Below are 22617 nucleotides of genomic sequence, written 5' to 3'. Positions count from 1 at the left end.
TAGAATACATTTTAATATCTCACTTCCTATACAGGGTCTTACTGGAAAAGTACTGCACCAGGAGAGTAACCCTCTGCTGTGGCTTTTCTATTTTAAATCATAGAGACTAGTGGCTCTGTTTTAGTTATTGGATAACCTGTTGTTAGTTTTTGGCAAAAACAACTGACTTGCCAGTAGAGCAATACAACAAAACTATTTTAAGTCACTTGGCTCTGTGTCAGCCAACTGAATTAAGTTTTGTAATTTATACAGCATGTAGTCATACAAACCAAATGCTGATATTAAAAGTAGTATATTCCAAAAATACTCATCCTTTATAACATATGAAAAGATAAGCCACCTTAACAGTACATATTATCTACTCCTCCCGCGCAGACACATCTTTTATAGCTTCTACAACTACAACACAGACCACATTCCTCAACTTTAAATCTGCCCTCTAAATTCGCCCTTTTGAGGATACTCCTTTACCAGCTACTTACTCCCAGCCCAACTAGTTGTGGATATTTGGTGTAGTGATTTATTGCACTGGGAATAGGTGGTTTGTTAAAAGGGATGACTGAAGGAAGGCACCCAAGGGGGCAAAGGTAAGGTTGTGGTGTGTTATCTGTGTTGAAAGGCTACTTAGTTGTAGAAATAACATCATCTATGCCCCATTTTAAGTCCATTCTGTTTGCAGTCTTAAAAACAGTTCTGTGACTAGTGTCCCTGTAATGAACCTATAACTGAAAATACAAGACTATAACAAATGGTTTCCTACACACCAAATATTTTTATTTCTGGTATATTCCAAAACACTCTTCCTATACAGTATATTACTTACCAGAGCAAATAAATATAAGTAGATAGAGGGAACACTACATTTCTACAAGTTAATGGCAAAAAAGCAAGATAACCTACATTTCAGTAATAGTTTCTGGAAGATTGGTTGGGATCTCAGTAAGGCCTTTCCCACGACAGTCAACAATGTTGTTACTACAGGTACATGCAGTAGGACAATGCAAGACGCTGCAGGAGGGAGCCATAAAAGACTGATGACCTGGAACAGAAAACAAATTGCTTCTTCTAAAACTGCAGAATAGTCAAATAGAAGAAGTCTAGATCATTCCAACAGTGAACAATCCTATTTCTCCCTTCCCTACAAAACAACACACAGAGCTCTTAGAATAAACATGGCTACAAAATCAGTTACTTTGAGTTACATTAATTAATCTGAATAACACCTGCACATTAATTAGATTAACTGAATAATACCTGCATGTTGAACTAACTTGTAGAGCATGGAAGAGAAAATTCAGATTTACAGCTTTAACTCTTGCTTTCATAATTTCTTAGCTTGGTTAACATTCATATGTTCCAAAAACAGCTTGTTGCACAAAAATATCTGGGCAAAATGAAATGCACTGAAGATACAGTATCAATCAAGATTTTCAACCATTTTTTTTCTTTTGTGGGTTTAAATATTTCTAAGTATCACTGATCTATTTCTTTTGTTTTTATGATAGTATTAAATAAAAATTGTTAATGGAAATGAATGAACTGTCCCATAAAAACCAAAACACCTCCTGAACAGGTAAATTCTATTGCATAACTACTTATTTAAAAATTACCTTTCAATGTATATATTATATACCTGATACAGACTCTTTATTCTCCTGTGACTACATACCCAGAATCCAAAAGCATTTCAAGTGAACCCCCTGGCCCAATACAGTTCAGTGGGAGTTTTGCCATTGGCTTCCATGGAATCAAGATTTGACCCTGTGTGTTATTTCAGCCAAAAATGCAAAGATACCCCACAAAATCCTGATCACCCCTCATCTTGACTCATATTGCTGTAATTCATAACTAAATAGTTTCAAAGTTCATTGTGCCCTATGTTATCAAGGTTGGCATTTATATTCACTACATTTAAATGTAATATTCAGAAAGTAGATCATGAAGTATAATTTATACATATTATTGAAAATGCATAAATTGCACGTCCCCCAGTATAGTCAGTAAATGTAATTACTGTAGCTATTTAAATTCAGGAGGGTGAGAAACTGGGGAGGTTTTTGTTGTTTGTTTTGTTTTTGAAAGTTGGAGAAAATTTTGTAACCCACAGAAAATAGTTTGATGGCCCACTTTGGAATCATGACTGTAAGACTAACATGTCCTTCTCAATTCTCTAATGTCATACTTTCACCTAGAAACTTGTTCTACTGGCAATTAGAAACTAATTGCTCTGCGTGTTCAGTATTTCAAACTTTAACAGATCCATTTTGTTAAAATTACACTAACAAAAAAGACTTGTCTTTTGAGCTAGCAGTTTACAATATCTAAATTTCAGCATTATTCTGGAGTTACAAGAGAGCAAACAGGCAACTAAAACAAATATACCTATGCTACTGTTGTTACACTCCTAATGTAAAAAAATATTCAAATTGATGTTATTGAATAAAAATAAATTGATCCAGGGCTAAGACATGTATATCAAGGTGCAAAGTTATAAATCCCCCAAAATAGGGATTTACAATGGGAATGTTCAGAGATATTCACTTAAAGACAAATTCTCAGGTGTACGAACAGGGTTTCACTGAGATCCCTGCACATGCACCCAAAGGCAGAATCTGTGGAGCAAGGAGGCATTATACTCAAGTTGGGAATGCACTCATTAAGCCTTAGTCCTACAAGATTTATATGGATGGATCCTGGTGCTTGTGTGGTGCTCTATCAACATCAACGGGGCTCTGCTGGACACAAAGGTCTGCCTGCATGGTAAAACTCGCAGCTCAGTGTTTAAATACAGCAGATACAGTTGCACATATGCTATTGTTCATAAGAATTTTGGGAACCAGAAACATTAACCAAAGTTTACAGATATTTTTCAATCCAAGTCTAAAACTATTAAAAAAAGAAACATGAACTTGCCTTCTTCCTCATCTATGAATGGATGGGGAAAAAAATGAATAAAGAAAAAGTGGTTAGTACTGAACTTTTAGTCATTTCATTATTTCACTTCAGAAAACAACCAGAGTTGCTAAAGCATACAAATGGTATTCCAAAAGGGGTTCTTTGGGGAGTGGGGAGTTTATGAAAACGGTTGAAAATACTGAAGTAGGGAACAAAGAGCCTGTAAATTAAAAAGAACAGAGTCATTCCATTTAGAAAGCTTCCTGACTGTCTCAAAATGTACATTTAGATTTCAATTTCATAGTCACCCATCTCCAAATATTTGTTTTTAGAAAGGTATGTATATAGTGTTGCTATGTATTTTGTGTGTGTGTGTGTGTATGAATCATTTACATAAAGTACATAGGAACACAATTATCCACATTAGAGCCATGTATATCTCCAAAATAACTGAACAGGTTTTCAAACAACATTTTTAGACTCCGTAGAGCTAGAAACAGCGTACAGTGCATATCATTACAATCTCTGTTAAACTGGTGTTAAACATGCATTAAATCAGAGCTCTGTTGCAGAATTTGTTTCCCTTACCACTGCAGACAAATTCTCGTTTTTGAACCTCTGCTACATTGTGTCCCCTCAGGTGGGATGGGCCCATACACTGTGTGTACAGGCCAACTCGGGGTCGCTGCCGCAGCCAATCGGATAGCCAAGCCAGGTGGCAATCACAGTAGAGATTATTCGAGTGAAGTCGACTGAATGAGAGGAAGCAAGTCAATATGTTTAAATTAGCAAAAAACCTGAGTGACAGAGTTTTACAGATCTGGAAGATTTACTAATAAGAAGTCCATAATGAGGAATCGATCTTCTAAATTTTTCATTTGAAGCTGGAGAGTCACGTAGCTTTATTTATTAACATTTAAGTAGCAAAAAGCCTTTTTAGGTTATTCTAATTAGTTTAATAAGAAACTAGGTTTGCTATCACAAAATTGAGTATCTACAGTTTCTTCCCTCTCTCCTAAAAGAGAAAAGCAAATACACCAGAGTTTGAAAACAGCTCTTGAGTTCTTTAGCTTAGCTCTGTACAAAAGGCCAATAAATCAAAAAAGTCTAAAGTAGACTGGTTTATCACAGTAATATACTGACAACAAAAAAAGCTAATAAAAGATTTGGCTTCCAATTAGAGATATCAGTAAGTCTGGCTGTTATTAGTCTCTATAGAAACTACTTGCAAAATCCTTTTAGCAGGTCATATTCATTTTGCTGCTGAACAAGACAGAATAATAATGCAATATAAAACACCTTCTTTCACATCCCTTCCTGATTTTCTCTCCTTTTGTTTAATCACAGAAAAGGGGATTAGCTGCCTTTGGCTCCTAGGGACTCATATTCAAAGCAATGCCTGAAATTAAAAGACCAAATGGCAGTGAGTGAAGGAATTAAGTAAGTTGCCTCTCTGTTGGCAGAGACCTACACAAGATCATGGCTCCTTGCCAAGTGCCAAAAAGCACTTTGCCATTGATAAAATATCAGACAAATGTATTCACTAAATTAGGTAAATTACTTCAGCCTGGGTTTTTTGTTTTTTCAAACTAAAGAAAAGGACATTCAAAGCTATAAATCAAAACCTTACTCCCAGAATCATCCATAACAGAGTAATATCATTTTAGTCCTTTTTAGCTAATGTGCTCAATTCTAAGCAAATAATTGTAATGGATATTAAAAAAAAACAGAACTCAGCTGAGAAAGCTAATTAACCCACTAAAAACCCATTTAAGTAACATCAAAGCTGTGGAAACAACCAACAAAAGCAAGATGATTTAATTGATTCTTATTTCCATTCACAGAGGACTAAAAATTAAAGTTAAAATTGATGTATTTTCCTTAACTATTTTTATGATGTGTGGGTATTGTAGCAGAGAGATACAGCATACAATATGATGCATGCAATACATTGCCAGCACTGGGTAAGGACATAGTGTCTGATTCTCCACTTGCTTACATCAGTGCAAACCCAACAGTAACTCCATTGAAGGCAATGCAGTTACACGTGTAATATCAGTGTAAGTGGGATTAGAGGGACAAATCTCTCTTTTGAATTGTCCTCTGGCTATTTATTGTTACAGCTAAATGTCACAGTTATGATGGAGGGCATTCTGTGTTGACTTTCTTTTGTTTATATAATAAATTTTAAGCTGAACAACCATCCCACAAAAATCTTTATGCAAGTTTGCAAAAGACTAAAATCACTCTTATAGTCTATTGCCTAAATGCCACTTGTACTGTTGAAATAAAGTTTAAGTAAATATATATAGTGAGGTATAGACACTGCTAATCGCACAAAACCGAACACCCCTGCCCCGCGTTCCCTGAGGCTCCACCCCTTCTCTGAGTCCCTGCTCCCACTCACTCCATCCCCCCGCCCCCCGTCGCTCGCTCTCCCCCACCCTCATTCACTTTCACTGGGTTGGCAGGGGCTTGGTGTGTGGGAGGGGGTGAGGGCTTTGGCTGGGGGTGTGGGCTGGGCAAGGGGTTGGGGTTTGTGTGTGGGGGGGGCTCTGGCTGGGGATGCAGGTTCTAGGATGGGGCTGGGGATTAGGGGTGCAGGAAGGGACTCCAGCCTGGGGCCGAGAGGTTCGGAGTGAAGGAAAGTGCTCAGGGCTGGGACCGGGAGTTGCAGTGCAGGAGGGGATGTGGGCTCCAGGGTGGGACCAGGGATGAGTGGTTTGAGGTGTAGGAGGGGGCTCAGGGCTAGGGCAGGGGGCTGGGGTGCAGAGTGTGGGCTCCAGGAGGGAGTTTGGGTGCGGGAGAGAGCTCAGTTCTGGGACAGGAGGTTGAGGTGTGGGAAGGGGCTCCAGCTGGAGATGTGGGCTCTGGGGTGAGGCCAGGGATGTGGGGTTTGGGGTGAAGGAGAGGGCTCAGGGCTGGGGCAGGGGGTTGGGGTACAGACTCGGAGGGAGTTAAGAGTATGGGAAGGGGATCAAACCTAGGGCAGAGGGTTGGGGTGCGGGAGGGAGGGAGTTCAGGTGCTTACCTCAGGTGGCTCCCAGTCAGCAGCACTGCGGGGCTAAAGCCGGCTCCATGCCTGCCCTAGCTCTGCGTGGCTCCCGGAAGCGGCCAGCATGTCCTGCTCCTCCTAGGCGGATGGGCCAGGCCACTCTGCATGCTGTCCGCGCCCAAAGGCACCGCCGCCACAGCGCCCATTGGCTGTAGTTCCTGACCAATAAAAGCTGCGGAGCCGGCGCTGGGGGGAGGGGGAGGGAGAGGGGGAGGAACAGCACACGGAGCTTCCCTGATTGCCCCTTCACCTAGGGGCTGCAGGGACATGCTGGCCACTTCTGGGAACTGTGTGGAGCCAGGGCAGGCAGGGAGCCTGCCTTAGCCCTGCTGCGCCGCCGACTGGGAACCGCCTGAGGTAAGCACCTGCACCCTGAACCCGGTTGAAAACTGGATGCCTGGCAACCCTAGGTGCACAGTCAGAATACATTATAAATACAACACTGACCACTGGCAGTCCATGGACTACACAGTTTAAGAACCACTGGATGAACCTAGGACCTGATCTTGAAAAAAATACTTAACTTTACACAGTTGACTATGCCCATTGATTTCACAATACTTGTGTAATCCAAAATGGCCTCCACATAAAAAAATAAAATAAATAAAAATAAATGAAATCAAGGCCATTTTGGGTTATATAAATACCATCCATGGTCCTATATTGACCCTTTTTGTTTTCAAGCAAGCATCCCATTTACTTTCAATTTCACCCATCTTTCACTTCAGTAGGAGTTCTGCCTGGATCGGCCCTAAAATATTATATTATTATATGTTAATTATATAATAATTGTATGTTTTAAAAAAAGCCATCCTTAGTTTTTTGCATAAACTTAAAAAAAGGCTAGAACTTGAATGAATAGTTTCTTTGTTTCATTTTAGTAGCCTGAAGCATATGCTTATGTTTCAGTCATAACTGCTAAAAATTGGGGCCTTAATGTAAATGCTGACACAACCTTAATTATAACAGCACTGCCAGTTGATGCTATAATTTTTTGTTACAAAGAATGTTGGAGAGCCAGTTTAGTTTAATTAGGTCTGCTAGCAGTGCAGTCATAAAAGCATAAAGATTTCCCATTTATCACATCTGACAGCCAATCAAAGATCCTTCCTTATTCTTAAATGAAATGTGACCTATTGAATAGCTCAAAGTAAAACATTTTTTTTTCATTCTCAAATGCACCTATTTTTAGATATAGTTATAATAGGTTGACCAAATATCCCGATTTTATAGGGACAGTCCCAATTTTTGGTTCTTTTTCTTATATAGGCTCCTATTACCCCACCCCCGTCCCGATTTTTCACATTTGCTGTCTGGTCACCCTAAGTTATAATGTGCAGAGTAGTGTCTACCTTCTTCTCTAGATGGTGAAACTCCTGTATGGTGTGGAGGGCACTCCTGCAATTTGTGGCAGGATAGAGAAATGACCATGGCAACTGCATTTCTGTGGATCCAGTGGCCCCAATACCCTGCACAACTGATACAAGGGTCTCTAGTTCATGGGTCTCACTTACTTCCCTTGGGTTGGGGGGTTTGTTAATTTTACCTCAAAGATTTCTCTGCAATTGATTCACACAGTGCCCTTATGCTGCTGGAGTGGATCTCAACCTAGAGATCTTTGAGTTGCACTTTTTCCCTTTCTTGCCCCCAAATCCATCTAGATGCCTTTTCAGAACCACTAGCAAAACTTGTGTAGAAATAGTGAAGTGGTGAACACACTAGATTAACAGAACAGACAGCTATTGTCATTGGGACTACTTACAAGGTTCTGAGTTTGGGCATGTGGTTGAAACTTGCCACTGAAAGTCGAGTGATGTTGTTATTGTTGAGAGTGCTGCAAAATACAAAAAGATTCAACTTAGCATGCTGAAGTTATCAGGATTCCAGATATTGTCCAAACATTTCTGAAGAAAATTAGATGGTATTATTTGAGATACAAATTTGCTATGATTTTGGAGAAAATACAGCTAGTGCAGAATGCAGGGGCCTGCTTTTTAAAAGCGGGATTTCAGAAAAAGAGCGTTTACACCTGTGCTGTGTGAGCCGCCTTGGCTGCCAATGGATTCCAGATGAAGTGTTGGTATTTGACCTTTATGTCCCAAGTAATTCAAACCCCAGCTACCTGAAAGGCTGTCTCCCTGTCAGTCACTGCAAATGTTGAGATCATCTGAAGTATTAAAGGTGGGAATGCCATCCTAGTATAAAGCAGGGGACAGCTGGTGGCAGGACATTCTCAGAGAGGGATCCCCTGGTTCTGGAATTCACTTCACTCTGGTTCCTCAGGGCCCAGATTTGATCACTTTGAAGACATGCTGCAAGATCCACTTGCCCCAGGTGGTCCTGGGAAGGATGACACGGAGGCTTACTGACACTATGTGGGAGATGAGGTTGGTAGTTGCCATGGAGAGTTGCAGGATGATTTTAGGTGACTTGTTCTGTATAAGGTATGGACCTCTTGGGAGCCTTAATATTTTAGCAGAATAGTTCTATGTATGTTGTGCAATGTGCTTACGACTTGGCACAGGCACAGTGAATAAATCTAAGTAAATAAATACTTGGTTAGCAAAGAGCTGTCTTAGCATACATTAATTGCAAAGAGAATGAGTAATAATGTATGAAAACTTTATGAAATATCTTGCATTTAACTATTATCTTTAGTTTGATATAAAAAGAAGACAAGCTTGACTCTAGAACAAAGATTTAAATAGTTAATATTCCCCCATATTTTTGTCTTACAACTTGTTTATTTGAAAGGTTATTTTGCACTTTAGCTAATCAACTCTAATGAACTGAGAATTCCATTGGCTGAATCTTTGCGCTCCTTTTTGAAAAAGCAAGTGTTTCAGTTGTATTTTTTAAAAACACAAAGCATAATTTGCATAATTTGTGCTGGTTTCTCAAGACTTTTGCATTAAAAGTTCAAAGTACTTCTGAAACACACAAGGGTAAATTGCCAGCACCATAAATGGAATCAGGTTGAGCACCTCCAATTAGCTTTAATGGTAGCTATGTGAGTTAATTTCTGGTGCAATGTGTTGCAAATTTACCTCAGTGTGCTTACTGATTTCTGTTCCTAAATGTTCTCTTCACCCACACACAAGGTAACTCCTCTGTGTGCCCTGAGGGGTACAGAAACCAATGAGGAGTAGAATCAGGAAGAAAGGAAAAAAAGATGACAAGGACATGTGCCCTACTTGAAAGAAGTGACATTTTACATAGGGCTAGTGCAAAGGTGAGACTGCCAGAAAAGGGTCTAAAATGGTAATATGATCACTGTCTTTATATGACTCTCTGTCACAATGTCCAAATGAAAAATATACATTTCCTATGACTCTCCCTGCATGACTTATTAATGGGTGACTTCAAAGGTACACCTTTTTTAAAAAAGGAAACGCAAACCAGTGAGGATTTATGCAGTTCTTATACTACTTAAATAGAACAGATTTTATAAACATTTTTAATGATCAATATCGTATTTCTGGTGTTTGGTTATTTAACTAATTCTTTCTTTCTTTGACTGTTCTTGTATTCCTCTTATGTTGCACCAATTTAATTCTGTGGATTTAATTGCTGCAGTACAGCAAAACAGTAGCTAGTAGTAACTTAATGGATTAGACCATAAACAATTCCATCTAATAACCCAAATCTGTGGCTTTCATTAAAGGGACACTGCCAACTTAAAAAAAAAATCATGCTTCTATGTGAAATATTTTCAACTACTGTTACACATAACCCCCAAAATTCTGATGGCTGAAAGAGATTAAAGAAAAGATAATGTTTCTATTTTTGCAGTTTGTTTACTTTTTGAACTTGTGTGAATTGCCAGGATCACCCCTGCATAATCAGTTTCCCCCATTTGCTTCAGTCACACAGCTGCAGCGGAGAAAAAAAACATTTTAAAAAATAGGAAATTTGACTTAAAGCCACAGAAATTTTCTTCAGGATTCACTGCCAGTAGTAGTACCTGAAACTACTTTTAACTCTTCTTTTGAATTGTCTAGATTTCATGTTGACTGCATCCCTTTAATTATAACCACCTCTGAACCTCCGCAATGTTACCAAAGTTTCCAATGATGGAAAGTTTTTTTTTTTTTTCTTGTTCAGAACTGTACAAGACGTATCACTTCAGCAAAAATTTTAAAACACGATTCAATCAGGGTACAGGACATACTAAAAGCTCTATTATACACTTGTATTTTGATAGAAGATACGCATTCCATGCACAATATTCATATAGACAAAATAAATCCAATCAAATGCAAAACCAATATATTTAGCTTTCCTAATTATTCAATGTACATTAGGCTATTGACTGACCTGAATATCTTCTTTTTTTTTTTTTTTTACTTTTATTTATTTATTAGACAATATTCCTGCTGTGAAGGTGCAATTTACAGTTCCATTCAACATATTTGTCTCAACCTTGTTTGTAATTTAAGTTCTTCTATAATATTGTTTATTGAATCAAATGGTTTAATTCAAGAGTCCAATTTATTTACATATTTAACTAATGGTAATAACATATGTATATTCAGGCAGAAAATACTGCAAGATTACCTGCCTTTGTGGTGCAATACTACTAATTTGTACGGATTTGATTCTGTGCCCATTGAAATCTATGGGAATTCTTACCAGTTTTGATCAGTAAAAATAATGGCAGTAAAGCAGCACAAATAATATTTAATTTAATTAAAATACACATTCAAAATTCATTTCTTTTGGACATATATAAAATGCAGTCTTAAAGGAGGCTATATATTTAAAATAAGGTAAGATGATAACCGCCCTAACCAGCACTATGAAAATATAAGTTACCCTGTGATACAGGTGAGTTCCTTGGAAAGTGCGGATAAAAATCACACACTTGTATAAATGGTATTCTGACAAACCACCCATTTATATACTTTACAATTCACATATGTTAATATCAAATAAGCAGTGTATTTTAATACATTTTTAAAAAGACAAAGCAACATTTGGGTTATCTGGTTACTTGACTCTAATGACTTAAAACCAAGAAATGTGATTAAAATATTAAAAATTAAAAACAAATAGTCACAGCTATCCACTCATAGTAATCATAGATTAGCTCAATAGCTGCTGAATAACTGCCACCTTTTCCCTAAGTTGCTCACATTTTATCCTTTGGAGTCTAGCCATAAAAAGATAATGTGTGTTCTCAGAAAAGCTTCTTGATTTTACATAATTACTAACAAAAATTAAGTTAAGACTTAACGCTCTCTCCTCCCACCAATTTAATTTAGCTTTGGGTTTCCATGTCGTCTGAAGCAAGGGTGATTTAAAACGACATCCAGAGAAGCACTATTATTGATAGAGAACAAAGTATCCTGCTTTCTTTAAATGTATAAATGTAACCAAGGAATGTGACACTTTCAATGACAGAAGAAATATTTAAAGAATGTACCCTGCGCCTCAAATTCTTTGGGAATTAGACTTTTTACTCATCATAGTTACTATTTTCAGGTCAAGGGTCATTTGACAGCAATTTCAACGTGAGAAAAAAGTAAGCAAGACAACGTGCAACCCAATCCTTCAATCAATGCCATAAATAGGTTGTGTATAAAAAAATCAGTTGTAAAGCATTTAATAATGGATGGACAGGCTACATATCAGATATCACAGTTCTGTTTACTGAAAAAGTAGCTGGGTGAAAACAGTTAGCATTACAAATGTATTCAAGATATTTATCATTTTGATATAAAGAGGCAGATAGAGGTTAGCTACATCAGATTACATAACAAAAGCAATATTAAAGTGTGTAGCACTTCAACAATGAAAAATATTTTACAAAAATAAAGGGATGCATTAGTACTTATTTTTTTCAGGAAGTGTCTCTTTCTTACAATACATGTCATCTGATTATTTTGTGAAATACTTTTCTGGTGAGCAAAATAATATGTCTTTATATATATATTTACCATTTTACAACACATCACAGTGGATTATTTTAAGACATCTTTTCACTAGACCATTTTGTCACCAGGCTGCAGCTAGCAGATAAGCTTTTACATTAGTACTCCCTAGATACTGAGCTCCCGTTAAAAGTAAGATACAAGCAATACTTACAGCACTTCCAGGTCGCGTAGAGCCCTAAATGCCCCATCTTCAATACAGCTGATCTGGTTGTAATCCAGTTGCCTGTTAAACAGATTACGAGGGTATAGGTAAAAGAGATGAACGCTGCGTAAGAAAGCCTCCTAAAGGGTCTGTGTAGCTAGGCCACAGTAACTGAAACGCTCTCACAAATACACTCATCTGCTTAAGAATGTCACACGCCATTCTGGCCTTGATGCTGCCACTGAAATCTCTTTTTGTTCTGAACTGTCTGCGCAAAACAGCAGCTCTGGGAAAGCTCCAGTAAATAATAACTGCACCTTATATTAAATGCCAAAGGAATGCAATTTCATTACATCAAGAAAAGCTATCCATTAAAAGCTCTCAGCGTCATCTCACTGAAACAATTTCATTAAGGTAAAGGACTGTAAATCACTTAATGTCACATGCATCCCCTCAGTGACCTAACAGAATCCATTTATCAGAGAAGACCAGCTGCATGTTAATTTCACTATCCTTGGCAAGAAGGAGCAAGAGAGACCACTTTTAGGGTTTTTTAAAGGCAGTTTCCTTCTACAATTGTTCTAAATGAAGAAACAACATTGTTCTAGGCATGCATATTTGCTTAGTTACACTCTTTAATTCTGCTCCAAATATATCTAGCATTTGTTCTGCAATAACCTTCAGTGTATGATTTTTGCATAGTTTGTATTCTTTGTAATTATATGCAGATAGGATGTAATAAAGGAGCCCTTGAATTCTGGAAATAAAACTCAGCAATGCCATCCCATACATTATTAATCTTTAAGTATTAAGTTATGAAAAATTTACAATCATTTCTCTGAAGGATGTTATTCCTTTTTTCAACTCAAAACATTAATACAATACATACTACATGACTCCTCTAAAAAAAGAAAGATACACTTTGCTGAAATTAACAACCACTCAGATACGAAATCCACGTTTCTACACAGCTGAACAACACTAAGAATATGAGCATTATACAAATGAACTTTGCCCCTTGTGTTTCTCATTACATACTACCTATCAGAGCTAATAAGGCTTTTACTAAAGCACTTTCAGAGATTTTTCTGAACTTGTGGTAACCCTTTACTTGGATAAGAAATCATTACATCTTTGTTCATTGTAATATAGCAACTTTTACATGGCCTCTGAAGTTTCATATGTATTTTTTGTTTTAGTTTCTAGTAAACAAAAACACTATACTATTGTAGCTGTACTGGAACAGTGTTTCTGTTTACTAGAAACTAAAACCAAAATATAATTTCCTGAACACGTTGTTTAATCATTTTGGCACAATATTTGTACTGCAGTGTGTTTTTCTTTAAACCTATGTTCCTAAGACCTCTTTTGATTTTAACTAATTAATTTCATTTAACAATTATGTTAATAGCCTTTTTATTTTAAAGAGGCAAAATATATCTACAGTACTATTGGCTAACCTCTGGAACAATTTATCAAAGCCATTTAAATTAGTACAATGGCATGAAATGTTACCCTTGACACAACACAAGAGAAATTGTTTCCAGACAAATTGGCAAATTCTTTTAATGCCATCAAATTTGCCTAATGCAGTCTGCAGGTTAATCTGTAAAAGGGTGAGCTGTATGTTTGCCCATATCTTATTATCCTTAGCTGTCAATGTATAAATCAGTGCTGACACAGCTTCTTCTAAATCATCCATATTATACACAAAGGGAAAGCTTTAGCAGTAGGGAAAGCACTCTAGCAAATCTTGTCCTACAAGAACTGAAAGGCAGATTGCTTCTACTAAACTGGCAGCAGTTGAGGTGCACCTGAAAAGTTTTGGACCTTTTCTTTTAGTGACACATTCATAGCACTGCTATTGTTAAGGGCAAGTTGCCATTTCCAGCCTAAACCATATTTTTCCATGGGTTTCCAACACGGCTGCTTTTGTTCACATGGGGCTGAAACATGGCGTGAAACTAATGGGATGAAATACATTTTTCTTCACAAGAAATAATGCTTAATTTAAAAAAAAATTATCTAAAAAGTAGTGTTTCCTGTTTCTTTTAGATGATTGGCTATCTGTTGTGACTAAATGTGGATCAAAAGGTCAGAAACACATTAAGCAGTAAGCATGGAAAACAGCTTTTTAAACCATTAAGTTATTTAGCTTTGAAAAGTGCTATCTAGTTTATCCTATTTGTATTAAGTTGCAGATATCCACCATACATAATCATATAATTCAATGGTTTCACTAATGGTAAATTCTGATAGACAAAACTGTATATAATGTCACTGACAGTGTATATTGTTACACTGGGTCTGGTAGTGTTGAGGAATGATGAAGTTTATGGATAAGGTTGACTTCTGATTTCAGGGTAGTAACCTGGGCCAGAGTTAAGGCTATCTGAAGACCCCTCAGTGTCCACTTTTATACTGCCCAGCTGTTATTTGTTTTTAATATGTTGACTTTCTAAAAAGCACTTTTTAAAATCTACAGTGTTGTTGTAAAGCTTCCTACCTCTGTTAAGTATCAGAGGGGTAGCCATGTTAGGCTGGATCTGTAAAAAGCAACAGAGAGTCCTGTGGCACCTTTAAGACTAACAGATGTATTGGCGCATAAGCTTTTGTGGGTTAATACCCACTTCGTCAGATGCAACTAACCTCTGTTAAGTTAGTGAAGCATATCTGCAATCTTAACTTGATTTTAAAGTGCTTTAAGAATTTCTTTAGCTCTTTTCGAATGATTACAAATTCCTCCAAAATAGGAGTCTGTATGGAGGCTGCTAGCTGAGTAGGAATAGACTTGCTACTCCACAGACCATACTCATCCTTGCACAGCTTATTTCATCCCACTCAAACTTTCACCCCAGGTGGCTCCATTTCCCGTACCCTTGACTAGAGGTCAATATCCTCAGGGCCAAACAGGTAGTATTGGATGTGTCCCACAATGGTAAATAGATTGAGAACCCCTGCCCTTGACAGTTACTATTTTTTCCCCCATGGGCCCCTTTTTCTGTCCCTTCCCTATATTATGGCTATTTACATCGGGCAATGTGTTTTTTGTAAAGTTCACAGGATTCCTAATGTCATTTCTCATTCTTAAAAACCTTTCCATTGCTTGGGAGAATTAACTCATTTTTGCATCCATATCTGCAGTGTTACCTGGATACGTCCTGTATTTAATACATAGCATTTTTTAAAATGTTACAGCAATGTTAATTAATTGCAAAGGCAAAGTTGTGAAGTTTTTAAGGGCTATGCAAAATGTATGTAGCTTTATCCTGTAGTCTTATCAATACATCACGTGCAAAACATGCTCTTAATAAAACATTATTAGTTATCATAATCATACACATTGACTGTGGACTTCTATTTTCCCCCACTCCTTTTTACTTTTACATATCTTTAATGGTTAGAGCTAAAAAACAAAAATTAAAAAACCCTCAAAAATCTAATGTTCAATGTCAGAATATCTATGTACATTTAAGAATTGATATCTATCTTCATACAAAAGAAATTTACACCCTATGCCACCAACACAATAGCATACTAAAAGTCCATAGTTCATGGAGGTTGAGATAAATTGACAATTTAAAGTGAAGTTTTCTACTTCTTTCTCCTTCTGTTCCTCAGGGCTTGAAAATATTCTGTTTTGTAATGTAAGAATGGAGACCATGCACCATTAAAGTTGTTCAGTTTGTACTGAAATGAATGAATCCAGGCTTCATTTCTCAATGCACTGCTTAATAAGTCACTGTAAAAAGTCAGAAACTGATGTCCATCTCTTTACCGTGCTTACGTGACAGGAGCAACATTCTTATAAACCTTTGCATTTCACATTTACTATTCCTTAGATCATTCCTTGGGTATGTGGAGGGAGGGGGACAATACTTGTCATTGCAGTATTATTTTTGGAAACAGTTACTATTTTCTACTAATTTGTCTGCATTTTGAGATAGAATTAAATTATGTTTACTCAATTGCCTTTTCTGTTGCAATTTCCCCAATTCCGTTTATAAGGCAGTAATTTCATGGCACATAATCTGGAAAGAATGTAACAGAATCTATATAAGATTTTTGTACTGAGTTTCCATCAAATTACAGACAATAGGTCTGTATCTATCTGATTCTACTCTTCTTTCATATGAAAGAAAAGATGCTTTCCTCCCATTTATCTGCATGGTTTATTTTGTTCAAACTATGTAAGCTTTTATTTAAAAAAATCTATAATTCATTTTCACTGAAAATCAAGGAATAAAACTTTTACTAAAATAAGATGTGTATCAAGTTATTGATCTTTTTATTTCTATTAAAGCTAAACAGCTGGCACGATGGATACATCCTTTAAGTATGGCATTTGGGAATAAAAACTGCTTTTTAATAACTAAATAAAGTCCTCTACATAATACCCTCCAATCCAACAAAAGTCACTAATGTTGTCTGGGAGCAGAAGAACAAAATAAAACAAGTTCACAGTTTTGAAGTCCAAACATTTTGGAAGTATGATAAGTCAAAAATGTAAGAATATGTATGAGAGATGTAAACAACTTTTGTTTTTGAATGGTAAAATCTCAAATTTACTGTGCCCAGTTTTTTCCCAAATTTTCTATAAAAATTCTAACCTACACTAAACATTCAGATGAATATTAAAGGTAAACGTGTGGGTCAAAATCAGGCTTATAATGGGCAACTAGCCACACCTTCAACTATGTGAAGACTATCACATCTCCATCAATTAGAGATACCTCAACAGAATTGTATTGTATAGCTCTTAACACAATGGAGGCCACAACAGATGCTATTCACATATGGTATGTTTTTAGTTTATCAAAAATGAAAGGTAGGCAGTTGGGGAAAGTGATTTACCTGTCAGGAAACATGGGAAAATATTATTTATTATTTGTATCACCATTGTGCCTAGGAACCCTAGCCATGGACCAAGACCCCATTGTGGTAGGTGCTGTACAAAGAGAACAAAAAGATATCCTGGCCCTGCAAGAGTTTACAATCTAAATAGACAGAAGAGACACATGATGCAGGGGGAGTGGTAGACTGAGCAGTTTCCAGATTTCTAGAGAAGAAGAGGGTGCCACAGTGTATGACTGGTTATGCACTTTACTCTTAGAGCAAAGGAGGTCCTTACTGTGCTTTACCTCCACTTATTACCATTTGATAAAGCTCCACTTGGTTGGATCAACAGTTATTTCAACATTCTTCTAGGAGCTGAAAACTGCTTTGAATGTCCTTTTGCTGTGGTAGTGTAGATACTGACATCCTCATCTGGTCATAGGGCAGTGAAGCAGCAGGCCAAAATAACTTTAGGTAGTTCTATTCGGCAACTGACTACACAACCCACAAGTTATGCAGCAGGTAAATTATGTCATCGGTGTGACTTCATATCAAGTGACAATACTGGATAACAAAACAGTCTCATGGCAAGTGTGTAATTTTTTGGGAAATGCACAATTAGTTAGTTTGGCATGTGACATCATTCAATAGATATCCCCCAGGAATACTTCTGTTGGGGCCTTGTGTTTAAAGATCAATTAAAAGACTTCTGCCTGTGGAACAACTCCCCTTAAATGATAAACTAATTATCAACAAATATCCTGGCAAGGACACAACTGCTTTGGTTCATGACATGATTAAGTTAGGCCTTGTCTACACTGGCAAGTTTCTGAGAAGTAAAGCAGCTTTCTGTGTTGTAACTCCCAAGGTGTACACACTGCCAAACCACTTAGTGCACAGAAACTGCACAGTTGCAGCGCTGTAAAAAAACAATGCTGCGAAGAGCTTTCTGTGCCGGGGCTACAGCCAGGGCTGGCAGTCGCCTAGGGCGCCAGGATTTTGGGGGGGGGGGCGGCAATTCGGCAGCGGGGGGGTCCTTCCGCGCTCTGGGTCTTCGGCGGCAATTCTGCGGCGGGTCCTTCACTTGCTCCGAGACCTGCTGCCAAAGTGCCCCAAAGACTGGGAGTGCGGAAGGACCCCCGCCTAGGGAACCAAAAACCCTGGCACCGCTCCTGGCTACAGCGCTGAGGTGCCAATATAGACACTGTGGCAATTACAGCACTGCGATTGGCCTCTGGGAGGTGTCCCACAATGCTTGTTCTCGCCTCTCTGGTCATTGGTTTGAACTCTACTGCCCTGCCCTCAGGTAACCATCCGTCATCCCCACCCCTTAAATTCCTTAGGAATTTTGCAAGTCCCCTTCCTGTTTGCTCGGTGACATGTGCAGTGGTCTCAGCTCATCTTTCTAGGTGACCATGCCTGCTCCACACACCAGGCAATCCCCCGTTTGGAGCAATGCCGAGCTCCTCGACCTCATCAGCATTTGGGGAAGAGGAGACTGTCCAGTCCCAGCTGCACTCCAGCCATAGGAATTATGATACCTATGGACAGATTTCAAGATGCATGACAGAAAGGGGCCATGACCGGGTCGCACTTCAATGCAGGGTCAAGTGAAGGAGCTGTGGAATGCCTACCACAAGGCGCGGGAGGCAAACCGCTGCTCTGGTGCTGTGCCCACGAGCTGCCGGTTCTACAAAGAGCTGGACATGATACTCAGTGGTGACCACACCTCCACTGCGAAGGCCACTGAGGATACTGCGGTGGCTCATGTGCCAGTCAAGAGTGGACCAAGCCAGGAGGAGGAAATCTTGGTCAAGGATGTGAAGGGGGAGGGGGACTCAGAGGCAGAGGATGACTCGGAAGTCAGAGATGCATGCAGCCTGGAGCTCTTCTCTACCCCGGAGGAGGCTAGCCAGTCACAGCTGTTGGATTTTGGGGAAGCACAAACAGGAGAGGAGGCCCCTGGTAACTGGCTTTGATTTTGCAAATCACTGAAGCGAGCTGTTGGGGGCAGGAGGGTTGCAGAAAGAAGGCTTGTGTCTGTGTGATGTACGTACCATCACATGCTAGTCTGAGTGGCGGAACAGGCTGTTGATTGACTCCCTCACTTCACGGGAATCTGCCTCAGAGATCTCCAGAAAACTCTCATTGAGATACTGGGCAATCCACTGCTGCAGAACTTTGGCAGAGCTGCTTTGTTTCTTGCCCCATTAAGGGTAACTTTACCACACCCCTCTGTCATCAGTGAGGGGTGGGGAGGGAGGAAGGGCGAACTGCATAAGGGCCAGAGCGGAAGCCACCATCTTGAAGACGACCCTCCCTTGGTTCCCTGCTCACCCTCAGCAGCAAGATATCTTCCATAATGAACACAGCCTGTGGAAAATGTGGTGACAGGAATGATTATAAGGCCCCCCTACAATGCTGGTTCTCCCCAAGAGCCACATACCCAGTGTACAGTACGGTCCTGGAACACTGTTTTCCCCTTCCCTGCAGTTACGCACCATTTTGGGGGTCTTGCGGCTCATGTGTGCTTGCCTGGGGTCAGCCAGTTAGTGACAGGTATGTGAATAGTGTCTGTGTTTTAAATCAGTTGTCCGTGTGTTGCAAACAATACTGCTTTTGTAAAATGTTGCATTTTGGCTTCACAGATATGACTTTGGGAGCCTCTTTGTTATCGCCAGCTGAACGGCTAGGCAGAATTAGAAAGTGGCCACAAAGAACTAAAGAGGACTTTCTGCATGAGGTCATGATGCACTCTGCGGCCGAAAAACAAGAATTGAAGGAGTGGTGGGACAGTGAGAAGAGGGACTGAAAGGAGAATGCGGTGCGCCAGAATGAAACGGCTCTTAAACGTTATGAAGCACCAAGCGGACACACTCCAGGTGATACTAACACACAAACCGACCAGCTGAGCGCCCACCCTCCTGCAGCCACTGTCCAAAACTCTTTCCCCTGAGCCCCTCAAGCACCACCAACACACTCCTATCAACCTACAGGCTCTAGTCTATACCCGCAGCATTCCACTTCTGTCCTGTCACAATCCAGCCCTGCGGACTCCCAGTACCCACTGCACTTAACACCCGTCCCTCTGCAGTTTAGCCCTGCTGAAGTACAGTACCCGCTGCACTGTACTCCAGAGGAGAAGGTTGGATACGATACCTGGACATACACAAATCTTTAACCATCCCGCGACCCCACCTCCTCCTGGGACCCTCCCTTCCCCTATCCCCCCTCAGTGCTGATGTGGCTTTCTTTTTGTCTGTCTCTCTCCTCCACTTGTTGTTTTTTTAATAAAATAATTGTTTTGGTTTTAAAACAATCTTTATTCCATTAATTGAAAGCAAACAGAGCCCTACAAAGCAACAGGCAATTTTCTTACACCTTCACAGTGCATCGTCTCCGCCCATCACAATCACCTCCTAGCATTACAAGCACTGCACTCCCAAGCATATTACCAAATATTAGTGGCTTTCAGCTTCAAATTGCTGCCTCAAAGCATCCCTGACCCTTATGGCCCCATGCTGCACCCTTCTAATGGCTCTGTTCTCTGGCTGTTCAAATTCAGCCTCCAGGTGCTGAGACTTAGCCGTCCAACCCTGAGTGAAGCTTTCACCCTTCCCGTCACAAGCTCATGGGGTGAGCTCATCACACAGTCCCATAAATGTGGCTTTCCTCATCCGAAAGTTCTGCAGACACTGCTCGTCATCCCAGACGTGCATGATGATGTGATCCCACCACTCAGTGTTTGTTTCCCAAGCCCAAAAGCGGTGTTCCACCGTGGTCAGCACCTCCGTGAATGCCACAAGCAATCTTGTGTCGTAGCTACTATGCGTGGCGAGATCAATGTCGCACTCCTCTTGCCTTTGTAGTTGAAGGAATAACTCCACTGCTACTCGTGATGTGTTGGTCAGAGCGAGCAGCATATTGGTCAACAGTACGGGATCCATTCCTGCAGACCAAAGAGGCAGAATGCGCAGTACACAAACCGTTGAAAGATGGCACCAAATGAGGACGGAAGCACAGAGATCGCTGGGATGTGAAGCAATGCATCACAGGGCATTGGAACAGGACCCAGGATGCCTCAGGACTCTCTCCGCTTTCCCGCAACTCTTAGCGGCAGAAGAGGAAGAGATGCGCTGTGGAATAACCGCCCAGAGTGCACCGCTTCGAATACCGCTGCCAAGTGCTGAACTCACAACCCTGGGTTTAGGAGGCCAATGCTCAAACCACTGAGCTATCCCTTACATTACAATAACATTCAGATAAAAGATAAATCAAATCTAAGGCCATCTGAAATTTTCCAACTCCATTCGAAAGGGCCTCAGTCAGCACAAATACCACAAAAAGGTAGCACAACATTTGTCAGACATATACAACAGACAAGAGTGAAGACAGAAGATATTTTTAAGATGGTAAAAACCAACCTCGACCATCCCTGATACCTGATTTTCTAAGGTTTACCTTGATCAAAACCATTTGAGCTTTAAAGAATGGAGACCCACTTCCTGGCTGGTGTAGGAGTGAGCTGGAAAGTTAATTACAAGCCTAGTTAGAAAGAAATATTAACAGCCTCTCTGTGCACATGAAAGCACATTTTCCAAACATATCATTTTCCAATATTTTCCCAGGGAAGACCCTGGGTCTCCCGGCCCAGTTTTCATTAGGGAAAGTCTAGTTATTTTTACTCTGCCTGGCAAAGAGATGCCATAAAACATTTTTGGGGGAAATGTTTGTGATTGGCACTTACATTAGTGCTGTATAACAGATGAAACCACATATCAATGCAGCACTGCAGATGTCATCTATTTGCCTAATATTTAGCGTCATTCAGATAAAATAACTTGTTTAATTATTCTCAAAGGTCCTGCTCTGCCTCAGCTACCCACTACCTAAAGTGCCAAACACCACAATGGGCGAGGGGAGGGAAGGAAGAGGGACTTGGGTGAGTTCACACCCAGTGAGCTTTGTTTTGAAATTCAGGTGGAAAGCACAGAGTTTTGCCATAGTGAGGGTCAGAACCATAAATCCTTTCAGTGGGTCTGAAATTAGGCCCAATTTCACAAATCTGCCACAAGTTACATATTTGTAACAAAACAGGATTTCAGGTCACCATCTGTATTCAGATACTATAGTGATGAGCAGTAGTATAAAATCCTGAGATATATTGTTTTATATGAAGTCCAATATCTGTGCTGATGAAGTGAAGTTATAAAGGATCCTCAGTAAAAGCTTCTTCAAAATTATTTTTAGTAGCCTAGGTATTACAGCAGGCCATTTTATATACAACAAAAAGGGTATATTGGGTAAAAAAATGTAAAAGTGCCTACAGAACTTAGAATTCAAAAGTGACTTAGGAACTCATTGCCTTTCAAAGATTCTTCGGCTGTTAAATGAGTTTTTAAAATAGGACTTAGGTCTTGTCTACACATGGAAGATCACAAAATCATAGAAATGTAGGTCTGGAAGGGACCTCGAGAGGTCATCTCATGCACCCCACAAACTGAGGCAGAAACAAGTATAACTAGCCCATCCCTGACAGATGTTAAACCTGTTCCTAAAAATCTCCACTGGCAAGGATTCCACAACCTGCCTTGGAAGCCTATTCTAGTGCTTAACACCCTTATAGTTAGAAAGTTCATCCTAATATCTAACCTAAATCTCCCTTGCTGCAGATTAAGCCTATTACTTCTTGTCCTACCTTCAGTGGACAGAGTATAATTGATCACTATCTTCTTTATAACATACCTTAATAT

The 22617-nt window shown here is 39.5% G+C and overlaps 1 protein-coding gene across 5 annotated transcripts in view; it reads right to left on the bottom strand.

The window, feature by feature from the left end:
• Positions 1–22617, bottom strand: part of SLIT2 (slit guidance ligand 2) — a 422038-nt gene that overhangs the window by 139686 nt on the left and 259735 nt on the right. For all 5 annotated transcript variants that reach the window (XM_054030535.1, XM_054030533.1, XM_054030537.1 and 2 more), the window contains exons 6-9: positions 12038–12109; positions 7713–7784; positions 3484–3647; positions 901–1039 (exon numbers count right to left, since the gene is read on the bottom strand). In XM_054030535.1, coding sequence (XP_053886510.1) covers positions 901–1039; positions 3484–3647; positions 7713–7784; positions 12038–12109 — 447 coding nt within the window. The remainder of the gene's footprint in view (positions 1–900; positions 1040–3483; positions 3648–7712; positions 7785–12037; positions 12110–22617) is intronic.

The sequence above is a fragment of the Malaclemys terrapin genome, chromosome 5 (genome assembly GCF_027887155.1).
Source record: "Malaclemys terrapin pileata isolate rMalTer1 chromosome 5, rMalTer1.hap1, whole genome shotgun sequence".
In the NCBI taxonomy this organism is placed as follows: Eukaryota; Metazoa; Chordata; order Testudines; family Emydidae; genus Malaclemys; species Malaclemys terrapin.
Note: the sequence above shows the minus strand (reverse complement) of the source record. Positions and strands in the feature narration are given on the sequence as shown.